Source organism: Phodopus roborovskii, unplaced genomic scaffold (genome assembly GCF_943737965.1).
Source record: "Phodopus roborovskii unplaced genomic scaffold, PHOROB, whole genome shotgun sequence".
In the NCBI taxonomy this organism is placed as follows: domain Eukaryota; kingdom Metazoa; phylum Chordata; class Mammalia; order Rodentia; family Cricetidae; genus Phodopus; species Phodopus roborovskii.
In genome coordinates, this window is record NW_026125444.1 from 17,060,629 (window position 1) to 17,077,715 (window position 17,087).

At 41.1% G+C, this 17,087-nt stretch overlaps 1 protein-coding gene across 1 annotated transcript in view; it reads left to right on the plus strand.

The window, feature by feature from the left end:
- Positions 1-587: 587 nt before the first annotated feature.
- The window catches only part of Mkln1 (muskelin 1), a 104,001-nt gene continuing 87,501 nt past the window's right edge, over positions 588-17,087 (plus strand). The window contains exon 1 of the mRNA XM_051175857.1: positions 588-750. Coding sequence (XP_051031814.1) covers positions 653-750 — 98 coding nt within the window. The 5' untranslated portion in view covers positions 588-652. The remainder of the gene's footprint in view (positions 751-17,087) is intronic.

The window sequence follows — 17,087 nt, forward strand, 5'->3', positions numbered from 1 at the left end:
GTGAGGGTCATTTCTGGAAAACAAAAACGAAGCCATGAGAATATTATTAGTGGGCGAGGGCTCACAAGACATGTTTACAGTGGAGGGCATTAGAAGCAGAACACACAGGCTTTTCCTTTTCTCGCCTCCACCTGACCCTGGAACACGGTGACGGGGACATTTTTTTTTAAACCTCAGAACAAGAGCAGAGACAAAGGCCACACATTGTTATTGCACTTCAGCTCTCCTCGGGCTGTTTCCTTGAAGGATTTATAAGCAGGCCAGGGCAGCGGGCTCCAACGAGGGAAAGGTATTCCCTTTGCAAAGCGGATCTCATTTTTCCCTTCCTGTTCTGCAACTAAGGAACCCCCCCCCCCCCCATCGAAACGTTCTCGGCTTTGTCTTTACCTGCGCCTGGAAGCCAAGTGCTGTGTGCCACCCCTCTTCCAGCCTCACGGGCGAGGAGAGCCTGCTCGGGAGGGACGGTCAGCCGGGCAAGGCCAGCGTGGGAACCCGGAGAAGGCGGCCGCCAGCCAGCCCGCTTGGCCCCGCCCCGCCCGGCGCGGCGCAGCGAGGCGCGGTTCGCGGTGCGGCCCCTTTAAGAGCAGGCCACGTCCCCGCCCTCCTCCTGGCGGGGCCGGCGGTCGCTGGCGGCCGCTACGGTGCTGACAAGATGGCGGCTGGCGGGGCTGTCGCTGCGGCGCCCGAGTGCCGGCTTCTGCCCTACGCGCTGCACAAGTGGAGCTCCTTCTCCTCCACCTACCTTCCCGAGTAAGTGCGGGGCCCCGCGCTCGAGCTGTCGGGAGCGCGGGCGGGCCGAGCGTGCGGTGGAGGAGAGCGGAGCCGAGAGGCCCAGGCGGGGCCTGCGAGGGGGACGCGCGGCCTCGGGAGCGGAGCGTCTCGGTGCGGCGGCCGAGGGCTCCGGCCTGGCGGGCCGAGGCCAGGGTGAGGGCCCGGGAGCGAGCTCGGGGCGGCGGCGGCGGCGGCGGCGAGGCGGGCCTGGGCTGGAGCGGGGCTCGGGGCCGGCCGCCCCCGCCGTCAGAGCTGGCCCGGGCGCCGGCCGGGGGCCCGGTCCTCCCAGCGCGGCTCGGACGTGCGGGGCCCCCGAGTTCCGGAGCCCGCACTGAAAGTGCTTATTAGCTCTGCACGAGTGGAGTGGCGAGAGAAGTTACCGAGCCCATCTGCATCCTGGCAGGAACTTGGAGGCTGGCAAAGCCGCGTCTTTGCTTCTGGGGCTGGAAGTTCTGAAAAAGATGGGGAAGGGAGGCCGGTCTGGAGGGGTGCAGCTCGTCTCAGGGAACCACCGTCCCCGCAGAAATATGGCTTTTTTTTTTTTTTTTTTATGAGCAAGAGGAGGAACTGGCATATATATATATTTAATGTTGCTAGACAAGTAAAATGACTGCATCTCGGGAGTGTACTGAACAATTGGTTCTTTTCCATTTATGTTTTACAAAATTCCTTACGTTTGTCCATATTTCATGTCTCAAGTCAAGTCAGGCAGGGCACTCAGAGTGAAGCTGCCTGTGGAGGGATCTTCCCTGACTGCCGCCCTGCCCTGCCCTCGGATTCACCAGGTCAAGGGTTGGCACTGAGACATTGTAGCTCTGACCCAGTGAAGGCTGACCTGTGGTCTCATCCGGCCGCTACCGGCCTATGGTACACATCCCCGATTGATGTTGGAACCCAACTCTTAATTTGAGGGTAAGCGAGGTAAACACTAACCTCCAGTTGAAGTTGACGTGTGGCTGTAGGTACTTGAACCTCGTGTGTGTGTGTGTGTGTGTGTGTGTGTGTGTGTGTGCGCGCGCGCGCGCGTGTGCCCGCACACGCTTGAATCCGAAGCTGTGCAACATTTTCTGTGTCTAGGTTAGAGAGTTGGTGGTGCTTCACTACCTCTGATGACTTTTTTCTTTTTCTGCTCTGGAGTGAGGCTCCTTACAGATTAGGTTACCTGCCATTCCTTTAAACTTCTGGTGTAGGCATGAGATTTGGATATCCCAAATCCCACTTGAGTTACCTGTTGTGTGGGTGCGTTGAGGAAGAAAGTGTTTCTAAACAGACTTAATCTGGTGGGATAGTGGCTTTAACCAGACTCAGATTTGGAGGGGACAGAACCTGCTGTTGCAGTTAATGTAACTGGGAGAAATCCATTGTTGTAGGTTTCTTAAGGCCATTGAGAAAGTAGTATGATATATATAGTCTCATTGAGTGAATCTTGTTTGATACCAATGGCATTAAAAAATAGTATAGTTTTTATTTTAAAACACTATAGAGCTCAGTAATATGAAAGTTTTCCATTGAAGGACAGTAATTGAGTGTAACCCGGCTTGAGTTTGAGAATTTTGTCAGGTAAGTTAGTGTGCATCTGCTTTAATTGTAAAATTTTTGGTTCTGAATTTATATTAGCAAGTGTGTTATAACTTTGTATGATGGGAAGTTTAAGAAAGGAATTGACTTTTTTGGGGGGTTTCAAAAATCATCTCTAATGGGGTGAGACAGTAAAAGACATTATGTAATGTCTCTAGCAGGTGTGATTTTTTTTTCTTTTTTTTTCTTTTCTTTTTTTTTTTTGTAGGTGTTGCCAAACAGTTTTGTTGTTGTTGTTTACAAAACAACAAATATGTATTGACAGAAACCTAGGCATTTTGGGGTGGTGGTAATAAATAAATAAAAAAAGGTGAGAACTATGCCAGTTTTTAATTATGAATTCTTCAAGTGTTTTAACTCATTTACTCCTTAACAATCTTTTAAAGAGTCTCAGAAGGCTGTGCCTGGCAGGAAGTACCTGTAATGCAAACTCTTAGGAAGCAGAGCAGGAGAATCAGAAGTTTACCATCATCCTCAGCTACTTAGTAAAGTTAAGGTTTGCCTGGGCTATGTAAGACCTGTGCTGTTCCTCTCTGCCCCCTCCCCCCCAGATCTCCATTTTCCAGATGTGGAAATAGGCATGGAGAGGCCAGAATTTGAATCCAGAGAATCTGGCTCCACAGTCCATGATCCTAGCCAGCGTTCTTCTGTACAAGTATTTGTTTTGTATGAGGAATCATTGATTGAAAAGAATTCTTTTAGTAACAACATTGTGTTATACTGTTTAAAGTCATGTAAAGGACCAGAGAGATGACTCAGTGAGTGTTTCCTGTGCAAACATGAGGACCTGAGTTCAGATCATAGCACAGACAGATTTGTATGCTGAACCCCGTTGCTCTCGGTAGGGTAGAGGCTGGAAGATCCCTGAGGCTAACTGGGTACCAACCTACTTCTAAGTTCAGTGAGAATCCTGGCCTGGAAGGGACGAGGTGGAGAGTGATAGCACAGGATGCCTTTGTCCTCCTGGCCACGCTGGCACACATGCACTATCTGTACATACAGGTGCACATACACCACGTATGCATAGGACTGGCCCCACACCATGAAGTCATGAAAAGAATTCCAATCTCAGATTTCTCTCTAGAAAACCATTTTCTCCTTTTAACTCAAGATTGATATGAACCTTAAAATATTCAAGTAGTCTAGTTAAAGATAACACATTCATTTTACTTTGAAACTAACACCGACCTTTTATTTTCCAGTGTTTAATTTACCTGTATTTTACTTTTTTTTCCCTAAAATTTATACCTAATTTGGGAATTAAGGGAGGTACATGTAAGTGATCATTGATAGAACTGAACATACTACATGTAAAAACCTTTTATAATGATCCCCTTTTTTTTTTTTTGGCATTTATCTTTGTAGATTGTGATGACGTTGGCTATAGAACCCTGAGATGCTTTTTTTCATGTAGTTTTGTTTACTCTTGAGCAGAAACCTGTATGTTCTGCAGTTGCGGAAGCTGAGAACAATATATAAGATACTTGCCCACATCACACAACTCTCCAGAGGCTTGGCAAGTTCTTATTTAAACCCCCTCTATACTGGCTCTACCAATAACAAGCAGGTATTGAGTGTCTTCCCTTCTCTACCAAGCAGTTAGATGTGTTCCTAGACTTAGTCTTTGCCCAAGCACCGAGATAAATGTGGTATATATTTTACAGCTAGGGAACCTGAGATTTAGAGGTTCCCTTGCTCAGGTCAGAGGAGGACTCTGATCCTTGGCTCTCTGACTTCCCTAACAAGCTCCTGTAGCTGCTTCTGTATGCAACGTGACTGTTCTGTGTCTGCAGACAAGATTTGCTCTAAAGGTAGAACAGCGAGGGGTGCTTTATCTTGGTATTTATGGTTTTGCCATGAAACCTGACTCTTTAAAACTGGCTTTACATCTTTGGTAATTCCACTGATGAGGAATGATTCTCAGATTTATTTTATTATTGGATGAATTAAATAATTTTAATGGTAACATTTGACTAGGATAGCTGAATTTATTTCAGCTCAGCTAATTAAAAACCTTCACATTAAAAAAAAATAAGTAGGTGTTTTGTTCTCATTGCAAAAAAGGCCCAAAGTTTGTAGTTAGCATATTTTATAACTATCCGCAGGACCAAATGTAAACTCCCCTACGTCCCCATGCAAGGACGCTCCATCCTTTCGATGCGCCGTTCCATGTCTGCTTGTCTTTTCAGCTTAGTATTTAATGTCCTTTTTTTGCTCCTCAGTATACTTAAGTATAATTGAATATTTCTAATTTGCAAACCCATTAGCTCTGAAATACGAAACTTTTGAGCACCTTTGTTTTAGATTTTAGAATATATGGATTTGGGGACATTATGGATTTTCAATTTCTGTATTAGAGATTCTTAGTCATTAAAATTCAAAATGTGAAACAACTCCAAAATCAGAGATACTGTGTCCCAGTCTTTTTGGGTAAGGGATGCTCAGTCTGTATAATAGACATTTTCTTATGAGATTAAATATTCTTTTTTCACTTACATGGATACATTTATATTCTAGACAGTGGTTTTTATTTAATTGGTTTTCTGTTATTGGGCATTGAAACTTTTTGGCTTTGTTTCATTGTTTGCTTTTGCTGTCCTCTGGTCACTATGAATAATGAGATTGTTTGCCCGGTAGAGCTTTTTAAAAATTCTTTTAAAGACAGGCTTATGTAGCCCAGCCTGCCTTCAACTCGCTTTTTAGTTGGGTTTTCTCATAGCCCAGCCAGCCTTGAACTTGCTGTGAAGCTGAGTTTGTCTTTGAACCTCTTGATTCTCCTGTCTCATCCTCTCAGTGGCTGGGATCACAAGATGCATTACACCTAGTACTGACTGATGAAGCAAAAAAGGAAACCCATTTGTTCTGAGTTCCTAGGTGTTAAATGGCTAGATTAAAGGTACTTTAAGCAAGACTACTGGCTGATCTCTGTAGACAGTTGAATTTTGGGTACCTTGGTCAATTTATTAACATTCTTGTTAATTTAGAATAACATTGTTTGTTTTTTAATTTTGCCTTTTTATTTTGTTTTTGTTTTATTTTGTTTTGTAGCTCCGGCTGTTCTGGAACTCACTATGTAGACCAGGCTGACCTCCAGCACACAGAGGTCCTCCTACCTCTGCCTCCTAACTCTGACTGTTGGTACTAAGGTGGGCATTGTCATGCCCAGCTTCATTTGTTTTCTGAAACAAGGTCTCACTCTGTAGCCCAGGCTGGTTTAGAATATACTGTGTAATCCAGACTGACCTTTAACTTGAGCCAACATTCTTGCCTTAGCTTTTAACTTGAGCACTTGGGAGGCAGAGGCAGGAGGATCTCTGATTCTGACGCCAGCTAGTAAATACAATGAGATCCTGAGTATGAAAACAAATCCTTGGTAGAGGAACAAATGCTCTAATATTTTTTTGGACCTGATGCAGGGAGTTCTTGATGTTTCATATATAGATAATATGTATTTCAATGCTTTAATAACTATGGTACTCTGATATATTTCAGTCTGTCAGGAATTACCTTTGGAAATGAGAGATTGTCTGGTTTTATTTTAAAGTCACATTATTCTTGCTCTGTGTGTGCGTGCATGCTTGCACATGTGTGTCACGATGTGTTTGTGGCAGGACAACATGGGGGAGTTAGTTCTCTCCACCTACTGTGTGGGTCTTGGGTCTTAAATGCAGGTCACGCATTTTTGGCAGGTGCTTTTACTGCTGAGCCATCTTGATGGTTTAGCAATGAGAGATTTTATGGATTTTAATATGTATAGAATGGTTCAAAGAATGAAAAGTTAAGATCTCTGGTTATTGCTTATTCATAATACTAGCTATGAAAGTCTGTGATAAAGGACTTTAGAGAAGAAAATTTATAAAATAATCCATTTCTATAGACTGAATATAGGCTATCAATACATTGTCTGAATTATCTGAGGGCATACTCTGGATCTTGAGATGGTCAGGCTTGGTGGCAAGCACCTTCATCTGCTGAGCTGTATCACCCTACATCTTCTCATTCTCTTATTTCTGAGGCCAGGCTAACTGACCAGTGAGCTGCTGGCATGGCCCCACCTCCCTTCCCCTCCAGAGCTGCTGCATCTGCTTTCATGTGTTTGCATGTGCTGCGATTCTGAGCTTCCCAGGTTCCTCATGCTTGTGTAGGAGCAGTTTGCCAGCTAGCCACCTCCAAAGCCTCAAGTTATTTTAAATGCTATAGGTATTATTGTTTGGTTTTGTTTTGTTTTGCCATTTATTTATGCTTTCTTTATTTCAATGTTTTAGAGTTTTTATAAATTTCTTTTGTCAGTTTTATTGCTATTTTCTTTTTAGTGGTATTATAAGTTGATAGTTCAGTGGTTTAAAAGCACTTATTATTCTTCCAGAGGACCCAAGTTCAATCCCCAACAGCTACATAATAGCTGTCAACCACCTGTTGAGATGGTGGCCCCATGACCACTTATTGTCAGATGACATACACACAAACATGCATACATATAATGAAAACAATTAAAACTAAGTAAAGATTTATGAAATTTGTTCTTTGACAATTTCACATATGTCTATGGTGATTCTGTTTATTCTTGTCGCCCTCTCCAGCAAATCCCCTTCCCATATGTGTGTCTTTTTTTGCATTGCTTTGTGGCCCACTAATGTAACAGTTTGTTGTTTTTAATATTGGTGTACTTTGGGGGAATAGTTTTTCTCATCAGTGAACTTTTGGATAATGCTTCTCTTAGAAAGATCACTTGTTTATAAACTTCATGACTTATGTATATTTGTAAAAATCTTTCAAGTAAAAATAATGGTTTATAGGTTGTTTTACATGTATGTATGCATGCATGTATGCTAAGGTAAAAAGAATGCAGTTTATTTTTATTTATTTATTTTTTAAAATTTTTTTTTAATTTATTTAACTTTATTTTATGTGCATTGGTGTGAAGGTGGAGTTACAGACAATTATGAGTTGCCATGTGGGTGCTGGGAATTGAACTCAGGACCTCTGGAAGAACAGCCAGTGCTCTGAACTGCTGAGCCATCTCTCCAGCTCCCAAACACAGTTTATTTAAATGGGGTTTTTCTTATGATAAAATAAATGTTACCCATTAAGATTTATCCATCTTTTAAAATATACAGAAAGGAAAGCCTCTTTAATCTTCATGTGGAATTATTTAGTCTGAAATCTGCCCTTGTGAAGTTGCTGAGTAGCCGATAAGTGAGATGCCCTAGCATATTTATTTTGGATTGACAGGTAATGAGAACTGGAAAATGAAGCTGTTTAGTTCTGATGTGTTTGTTGAATTTTGTATAATTTTCTGTGTGTACAGATTAGTAGCCCCTTAAGTTTAGGTGTAAGTTCTTTACCATTTAACCATAACAGTATACAGATTTCACTTTCACTTATTCTTTGGCTAGAATTTGTCTTTTCATCTTTTGTCGCCTGCCCCTAGTGGGTTATGTATATATTGATCAGGCTGGTCTCTAACAGTTGTATTCAAGCAAGTCTCCTGCCTCAGTGTCCTGTGTGGGCCACTATGCCTGGCTTTATTTCTTACTGTTGAACATGGGGGATCTTCTATTACTTTCTTCTGTTTTGTTTTATGTCTGACTTACCTTTATTTTCTTTCTTTTTTGGGGGGGGGTGGGGATGACAAAGTCTCATTATATAGCTTTGGCCGGCTGGCCTGAAATGCATTATGTAGACCAGGCTGGCCTGAAATGCATTATGTAGACCAGGCTGGCCTGGAATTCAGATCCACCTGCCTCTAGCTCTTGAGTACTGGGATTAAAGGAGTGTCACCACACTAGTCCCTGTAGCTGTGTTGACTTGTTAGTTTTGCTATGGCTAGAGAACATGCTCCAAACGATTTCATACCTTTGCATAGATTAGTTTTATGACTCAGCATTTTGATAAACTTTATGTACACTTGAAAAGACTTTACTCTATTACAGACAACCTTGTATGTTTAGAAAGTTAAGTTTGTGGATTATTCTGTTCAAATGTTCTCTAGTCCTTTGAGTTTTTTTAAACCTAAGTTTTACTATTTTGTGTGTTTGCATGGTGTGTGTGCCATAGCCTGTATGGAGGTCAGAGGACAACTGTGGAATCCATTCCTTCTTGACCTTTGTGTAGGTAACTGAGATCAATCTCAGGTCACTAGTCTGGAGGTGTAGATGACTTTAAATGCTAGCAGTCTTGCCTTGCCTTTCCTCCCCTCCCTGCCCCTCCCTCCCTGCCCCTCCCTCCCCTTCCCCTCCCCTCCCCCTCCCCTCCCCTCCCCCTCCCCTTAGCTATACAAATCTATAGCTTTATCTCCCTAGCAGGTTGGGCCTTCCCCCTTCTATCTCTAATAATACTTTGTGCTTCCTGCCTTTAAAATCTGCGTAGTGTGGTTCCATCTGCATTATTGAGCTGCTGTTTGTTGGGTGTAAGCTTTACTTAGGTTTTCCTTGGTGCTGGTGCTGGTGCTGGTGCTGGTGATTGGAACCCAAGATTTCATGCGTGCTAGGCAGCTGCTTGTCCAGCCCTCCTCTTACTGTGTTTTGTGTTTTCATATTTGAGGTCTGTTTCTTATTTACAACATACACATTTTTCAAAATTAAGTTTATTTAGTCATTCATTTATTTAGAGAGAAAGTATGAATGAGAGAGTGTATGTTTGTGTACACAATACCACATACCATGGCACATGTGTGGAGATCAGGGGACAAATTTCAGTAGTTGGTCCTTTTTCTAGACTGTGTAGATTCCAGGGATTAAAATTGGGTCACCAGTCTTGGTGGCAAGTACCTGTACCCACTGAGCCATCTTGCTGTTCCAAGATTGAGTATTTTATCTTCCTGTTAGAGCTGGCTCAGATTTTCCTTTCCTCCTGCATATTAATTAAAAAGACTAATTGCATGCCTCTTTCTGTGATTGCAGGCCTGTGTCCATCTTAGCATTGCTTAGCACCTGTTTACTAGCACTTACTTAGTTGCATTTTACTTTTGGTTTTGTTGAGCTATAAATCTCTTTAGATACTTGTTTTCTGTGGGATCTAGAATAGAAAATTTATTCTTTTTTATAAATATATAATATTTTTTCATTCCTGTTGTATGATTTTATATTACTTGTGTTTTTATTGAAAACATTTGTGGGAATCTATGCTAAGGCATGTCTAGGGGGATATAATTGGGTTTAGTGTCAGTCTTTTGACTTATGACTGTTAGAATTTAATACTCTAAGAACACCCATATATTCTTTACTATATATACTAGTATATCTATTATTAAAATTGTGACTGTGGTAGTTTGAGAATGGCCCTCTTAGTCTCATATAGTTGGTGACCTGTTTAAGGATAAGGAGGTGTGGCTTTGTTGGAAGAGGTCTGTCACTGGGGTGGGCTTCCATGGCAGGCGGGGTTTTTCTCTCTCTGCCTCCAACCAGGAGATTAGATATAAACTCTCAGCTACTACTCCAGGGCCCTGCTTGTCTGCCTGTGGCCATGTTCCCTGCTGATGATTGTCATGGACTCACCCTCTGAAACTGTAACCTAGTTCTCATTTTAAGTTGCCTTGGTTATGGTGTCTCTTCACAGCAATAGAAAGTAACAGAAACAGGTCTTAGTGTTACCACCCTGTGTTTGTTGTAACAGAAAAGATTTACATAAAGAAAACTGCACATTCACTCACTCTTGCCACCTTTCCGTGTGATGCCCTTCCTTTCCCTTTCCTTGCCCACTTTTCCCCACTTCCCATTTTAATTTAGGTTGTTCCCACCAGAGCAATCTAAGACTTTATCCTATTCTTCAGATGTCACTCAGAACACTGTCTTACTAGGACAGCCTGCCTGCCCCACTCTCCTCCATAATCCTGGCACCTATCCCCACCTCTGTGGTTGAATACTTGATATGTGCCTGTCTGATAGATCACGTATTACAATTTTCAGCCATTTCAGCTATTTATGTGACTACTTGTCTAATAGCTCTTCCCTTCAGCTGGACCATGAGCGTCATAGGGAGTAAGGAATGCTCCCCTATCATTGTATCTGAGCATAATGTTTATTAAGGAATAGATGAGTGAATTAACTAGCCATTTTAATTACATTTCTCTTTCTAAGTGTAATTTTGATTTGGGGGTGGACATGTTGACAGTTTCAAAATAGAAAATGATTTATTTTAAAGATCTTAAGTGCTTTTCAGCAGAGTCTGAGAGTATCTTAAATGTGCAAGAATATAATGTTTGGAAGAACTTGGAATAGGGTGTTTCTTATCTGTAACTTTGAGACTTTTATTACTAAGTTATTTAAAATTTTTATAGACAGTATTTCTAAAAATACCTTGAAATTTCTAGTTGAGTTTAATGCAGAATTTGATTTGCCTAATAATAGTTTAGATTACACTATCAACATTTTGATTAATTTTAGGATATGGTTTCTTCTAGTTCCATTGATTATAAGTATTTTTAGCCTTTTAATATAATGTTAACTTATAAATTTAACATTGTTAAATTGTAAATTAACATACAATTTATAAACAGTACATTTTAGCTACGTAATCAAATCGTTGGGTTTTAATATATTCAGAAATAAATGTGACTATTATTACAGTCATTTTACAACTTTTTGTCGTCTGTAAAGAGCAGTGCCCTTTAGCTGCCCTTCCGTCCATAGGCAGTAGAATGGCTTAATTGAAGGTAGTAAAGGCTCAGTTTAGAGTTTCAGTTGGTTAATATTGATAGGCTTTTATTTTTTATTTTCCATATATTCTTATATAAGGAGTGACACAATAAAGTAAATAAAGTTGCAGAAATGAATACTGAACTATAAAGATGGCAGTCTGTGGAAAATAAAATTGTTACTAGGGGATTTTGGGGTCTTTGCATCTTGGACAGAGCATTGAACAGGATACTAAAAGGGAAAGATGAAAGTATAAATTCAGTACAAGTGAGAGTAAAAGCATAGAGTACACACCACAGGCTCAAACAAGCATGAGACTCAAGCGCCCAAACAAGCATGAGACTCAAGCGCCGTGTCTTAGGGTTTCTGTTGCTGTGAAGAGACACCATGATATGACAAGTCATAAAGAAAACAGTTTCAGAGGTTCTGTCCATTACCATGACTGGGAGCGACTGGGAGCGTGGCGGTGTGCAGGCACTTGTGGTGCTGGAGCTGCGAGTCCTACAGCTTGCAGGCAACAGGAAGTCAACTGAGGCACTGGGCGGTATCATAGGCATAGGAAACCTCAAAGCCCACCCCTACAGTGACACACTTCCTCCAGCAAGGCCACACCCTCTGCAACAAAGCCACACCTTCTAATGGTACCACCCTTTTTGGTGCCATTTTCTTTCACTACACCACACTCCAGGAGTTCTTTTTTGAGAGTCCTTTTAATGAATCAAGGTGGTGGGAGGTGTCAAAGTGGTTGATGAGGAAGGCGGCAACACTTTATGTGCCTTGGGAAGTTACTCCCCTGTTCGTTGAAGGTTTGTTGCAGTAATCTAGTAGGAGAAAAGGCCTGCTATTTTATTAATATGCAAAAGGGAAAAGTCAGCTTTTGGGGAAAACCGTTGTGATTACTTACTACTCTAGCATGATATATGTACTTCTTTTTCTATAAAGGAGAAGGGGGGGATGTCAATTTTAGGAAAACAGTAATAAGTTTTAGTGGAACTCAGTGGGCTTGGAGAACATACTGTGGCCTGTGGAAAGACTGCTGGGTCTACAGAACAGTTAGTGGTTTGTTAATAATTCCTTATGGGGCTAAAATAGAGGACAATGATGTTTGAAAAGTCTGTCTTGGTGTGTGGACAGAGTTCAGTCTTTGTCCCTGTGGTAAGAGTTTAGTCTTCGCTAATTAGTGAGGTTTCAGTGAGGGACTGAAGGCAATTCTGGCCCCTTTTGCAGATACAGTCAGGGTGGGAAGCTAGTGGACGTGGCAGAAAGCCTCTGCGTGCTGGGAAGGGGAAAACAGAGTCAGAGGAATCATGATTCTGAGGTTTATTCTGAGGCCTTTCAGCCTGTTAAAGTCCCAGTCTTTAAGCTGTCATTTCTTAGCCTCAGTATAGTTGAATAGCTCTGTCCAATCCTAAGTGAGTATGATCTAGTTATGGACTTATTTAATTTTACAGGAGTAGACTTGTAGAATGGCTTTTAAAAGAACTTATTCATTGACACATTTAGGAAAAGTTTTTGGTGATATTGTAAATAGCTGGGTGAGATGGATGGCTCAGTCTGTAAAGACGCTTGCTTCACAAGGCTAAAGACCTGAGTTAGATCCAAAGAACCCATGAAAGGGTATTTGACTCCACAATTGTCGTCTGACCTCCACACACACGGCATAGCACATACATGTCCCACTGTCATGCATGTACACACACACACACACACACACACACACACACACACGTAAAAATGTTGTAAAAGACAGCAGATAAGCCTAGCTCTTGAAATTTTATTTGAAAGCTATCACAAAATTCAGACAAAAGTTTTTATGGCCTGTGGTCTCCCCTGTAGTAGGGTTTTGTATATGGTTTTGAAATTTTTTTATTTCAAATGGTTTTACGATAAGACTAGTCTATATATGTGCTGGATAAATGGTTCAATGGTTAAGAGCACTGGCTACTCTTCCAGAGGCCCTGAGTTCAATTCCTAGCACCCACATGGTGGTTCAGAGCCATCTGTAATGAGATCTGGTGCCCTCTTCTGGCTTGCAGGCATACATGTAGCCAGAACACTACACACATTAAATAAATTAATAAATCTTTTTTTTTTTTTTTTTTTTTAAGAATGGTTAGTATAGTATGTAACATGTTTGTGAGTACTCTGGAGTATTTCTGAGGAATAAGACTGAAATATACTCTACTATCAAAAATGTATCGTAGGACTGTGGTCTTGGTCAAAGATACTATGTCTTAGTATGTGTTTTCAGTGGGAGTTTAGTGTGGGATTGGTTTAAGTAGGCTCAGTCTCTCCTTGGTGCAGTTACATTACTGTGCTCCATTGAGGAAGGACGGCTAGTTCTAGAATAGAGGAGATGGAAAGTGAGAAGTGCAGTGTGATTGGACACTGAAGAAGGAGGAGTTGTGGGCCACTCCTGGTGTTGGTAATTCTAGATCAGTCGGTCAGTTTCCCAAGGACTCTATTCCTATACAGTATAAGGGGTTTAGGAGTTTATGGTCTTTTGCAAAGGCAGCATAGAGTTGGTAGAACAGAAAACGTCTCTGATTTTAGGCTGGTTATGGGTTTCATTTTGCTTCCCCATCTGTGTGTCATTACCCTTGTTCCCATTTACCCCCCTCAGTGCCCTTTCCTGGACTCTCCACCTCCAGTTGCTACATTTTTTTCCAGTTTGCTTTACTTCTCCTTTCCCACTATAGTTCTTTACTCTCTACATCACAGCTCCCTTAAGAAACTTTAGAATACTTTTTAAATGGTAGGTATTGAATTATTGCCCAGAAAAGGTAATTTGAGGATTTGATAAAATCACAGTTTGATTGTGATTATTTTAATACAGTTATTTACATATAAATGAATCATTTAGGGTGACTTTATAAACCCTCAGTGTATATACAGTGTTATTTTGTCTAATACAGGAGAATGCATATATTAAAAACAGTAAGCCTTTTGTAACTCATGTCCACATTTAATCATTTTTGCTTTAGGTTGAAGTAGGGGCAGTTCTTAGTGTTGGCATATATTCTGAAGAGCCAGTCATTTACTTTCTATAAAGACTGATAATTCAAGCTTTTAAAAAAAGATTTATTTTAATTGTATGTGGGTGTGTGCACATATGTGCAAAGTGCCGTTGTGTGTGAGTATCTCTCTGTGTGTATGCATGTGCCCCTGTGTATGTACCTGCTTATGGGTGTGCGCATGTGTACACAAGTGCTCTCAGAATCCAGAGGCATCAGATCCCTCTGAAGCTGCTTTTACAGGCACTTGTGGGCTCCCAACATAAGTCCTGGGGACCAAATTCAGGTCCTCTTCAGGAACAGTATTCATTCTTTAACTCTTGATCCTTGTCGTTAGCCCTGTAATTTAAGCCCTTTGGGGTGTCTGCTAAATGAAAGCTCTCTTATATGAATAGTTACTGCGTTTCCTTGGAATTTGTTGTTGAGATGCCAAACCACATAAGGTGATTTTTCAGTTTGGTTTTTGACCAATGAGTTTCCTCATCCATCATTTGCATTGGAATGTTTATTTTCTTTCATTGGCATGCTTTCCCCAGTGGTTGCTGTTTGCTCATGTGGGGTATGCATGTACATTTGTGTCCCTAGGGTACTTTGAATCCTTAGAGATAATTATTGCAGGCTCGAACATTCTCAACTCCATGGTGATAATAAGCCAAATCAAGTTTTCCTTTGTGTGATGCTAAGTAGGTACTATAGTGACTACTGTTTGCAGGGTCATAACATCCCAAAATGCCCAGTCTCTGTTGCACTTACCTGTTTCTCTTCTGGTATTTCTTAAACTAAGTTGTTTTGTTCCAAATACTTCAATATGCATGAAGAAGATCAGACTGCATTAATTACCCTTTTGCCTCGGTAACAATCTGCCACAAACTACAGCTTAAAACAATACATTTATTACATAATAGTTAAGTATCAAGAGTTTGGGCATGGTTTAGAAGGATCTTCTGTTCCAAGTCTCTTAGAAGGTTCTAGTGAAGGTGCTGGCCACGGCAGCAGTTTTTTCTGAAGGCTTGAGTGGGGAGTGATTTACTTTAGGTTTCTGTAGTTGGAGTTCCTTGAGTGCTGTTTGTTGGTCAGAGGCCTCTAACATGTATGGTCTAAGTCACACTTAACGTATCTGAGGTTTAGAAAAGACACCACAGGATCATCACTTTGTTCTGTTAGTTTGAATGAAGTCCCTAGGCCATCCTACACCAGGGACAGATTATATGAAGGTGTGTATACCAAGGAGTAGAAATCACTTGGAGCCTTCTCTAAATTGCTTCTCTGAATGTTTTCTCCTTATAATTTCGTTGATGTGACTTAGTAGATTTACAGTGATGCTTTAATAATAACTGGTGTTGCTTCCATGTCCAGCTGTTTCTTTTCAGTTTGAATCAGAATCTATAAACACTCATTGTAATGCTGTCTCTTTACAATTCTTTTATAAGAATGCCATTTTTCTTTAGCCCACTAATTTTTTAAATTTGATTTTCATTTTAAGACAGGGTCTCATGTCCGATGCCCCCAAACTCATTATGTACCAAGGATGACCTGGGACTTCTGACCTGTTTGATCACCTTCATATTGCTGGAAACACAGGTGTATGCTACCATGCCCGGTTTCCTGGACGTGAAGAATTCAACTCAGGAATTTGTGTGTGCTGGGCAAGCACTCCACCAACTAGAGCTTTATCCCCAGCCTTGCTAGCTGACCCTTTTGAGGAAACTGTGTCATTTGCCCTGAATAGACTTGCATATTTATGTATATCTAGTTGCTTTTTCATAGTAGCATTTAACTACTTTCTCTAGTTTTAAACAATAATGGGAATTATATTTTGAATCATTTTTAAAAAAGGCTACTATGTAGGTGGTATAATGTACTTTGCATTGTTAGTACTTCAGGCTAGTGGTAATTTCTTAGTCTAGTGGTAATTTCTGTTAAGATTTCCTGTAGTGATATTTTGTTTGTAATCTAACAAAGCTTGGCTGAAGATCAGAGTACAGAGGTAAGCCACTGGTTAGCCACACACCTAGTTAAGAGCTAAGCCACTAGTTAGACACACATACATACACCCTATCTCCCCCCCCCCAAAAAAAAAAAAAACCACAAAAAACAACCAAGCTTCTAGAAGTTTTTAAAGGTAGCCCTGCTTTGGCTTCATTGTTTTGTTGTGGAATATTACTTTAAGATTGTTTATGCCATGGAACATTTGCTTAATGATGCAAAAGTGTGTTGCATTCTTTGTTTGTTTAACTCCTTGAAGCTGTGTTACTGGGCCTGCCTAAAACACTGGATTGGTCTGCTAAAGAGCTGAATGGCCAATAGTGAAGCAGCAGAGAGAATAAGTAAAAAAAGAACATTAGAGAAAGGAGGAGCAAGAAGAGAGGTCAAGGAATGAGGAAAGAAGGGGCCAGCCACCCAGCCACAGACTGAGTGAAAGTAAAATTACAGAAGTAAGAAAAGGAAAAGGCCCAGAGACAAACGGCAGATGGGATTTTAAGAAAAGCGGGCTAGAAATAAGCCAAGCTACGCTGGGTATTTATAAGTAAGAGTAAGCCTCCATGTGTGGTTACCTGGGAGCTGGGCGCTGGACCTCCAAAGAGCAAAGAGTCACAGAGTGGAAAACAACTGCACTCTTCCCCCCTCCTCATTTTTGTTGGAGTTTTGCTTTACTTGTTATTTTTTGTCATATCCATGCTTACATTTCTTTTCAATCCTAGCTGCTTAGGGTGATTCATTATAAATTTTTAATGATTTTCTAATGTGTATTTAATACTTGTAGGGTTCCCCTCAATTTTTTTTTTCTATCTATTTCAAAATATTTCTGTGTTTTTCCTGAGGTGTCTTTGATTTGGAACTGTGTTGTTTATGCCAAACACTTTAGGTTCCAGCTACCTCTTATGAACGGTTCTAATTTAATTTCACTGAGGTCTGTGAGCATTCTGTGTATAAGTTTCTGTTCTTTTGTTACTAAACTGTATTTTTCCGCAAGTGTCCTTGTGTGAGCATGGGGGACATGCACTTTGTTGTTGGTGAGGTGTTCCATAGATGTCAGTTAGATCTCGTTGATTGATGGTGCTTTCCAGTTCAATGGCATTCTGAAGTT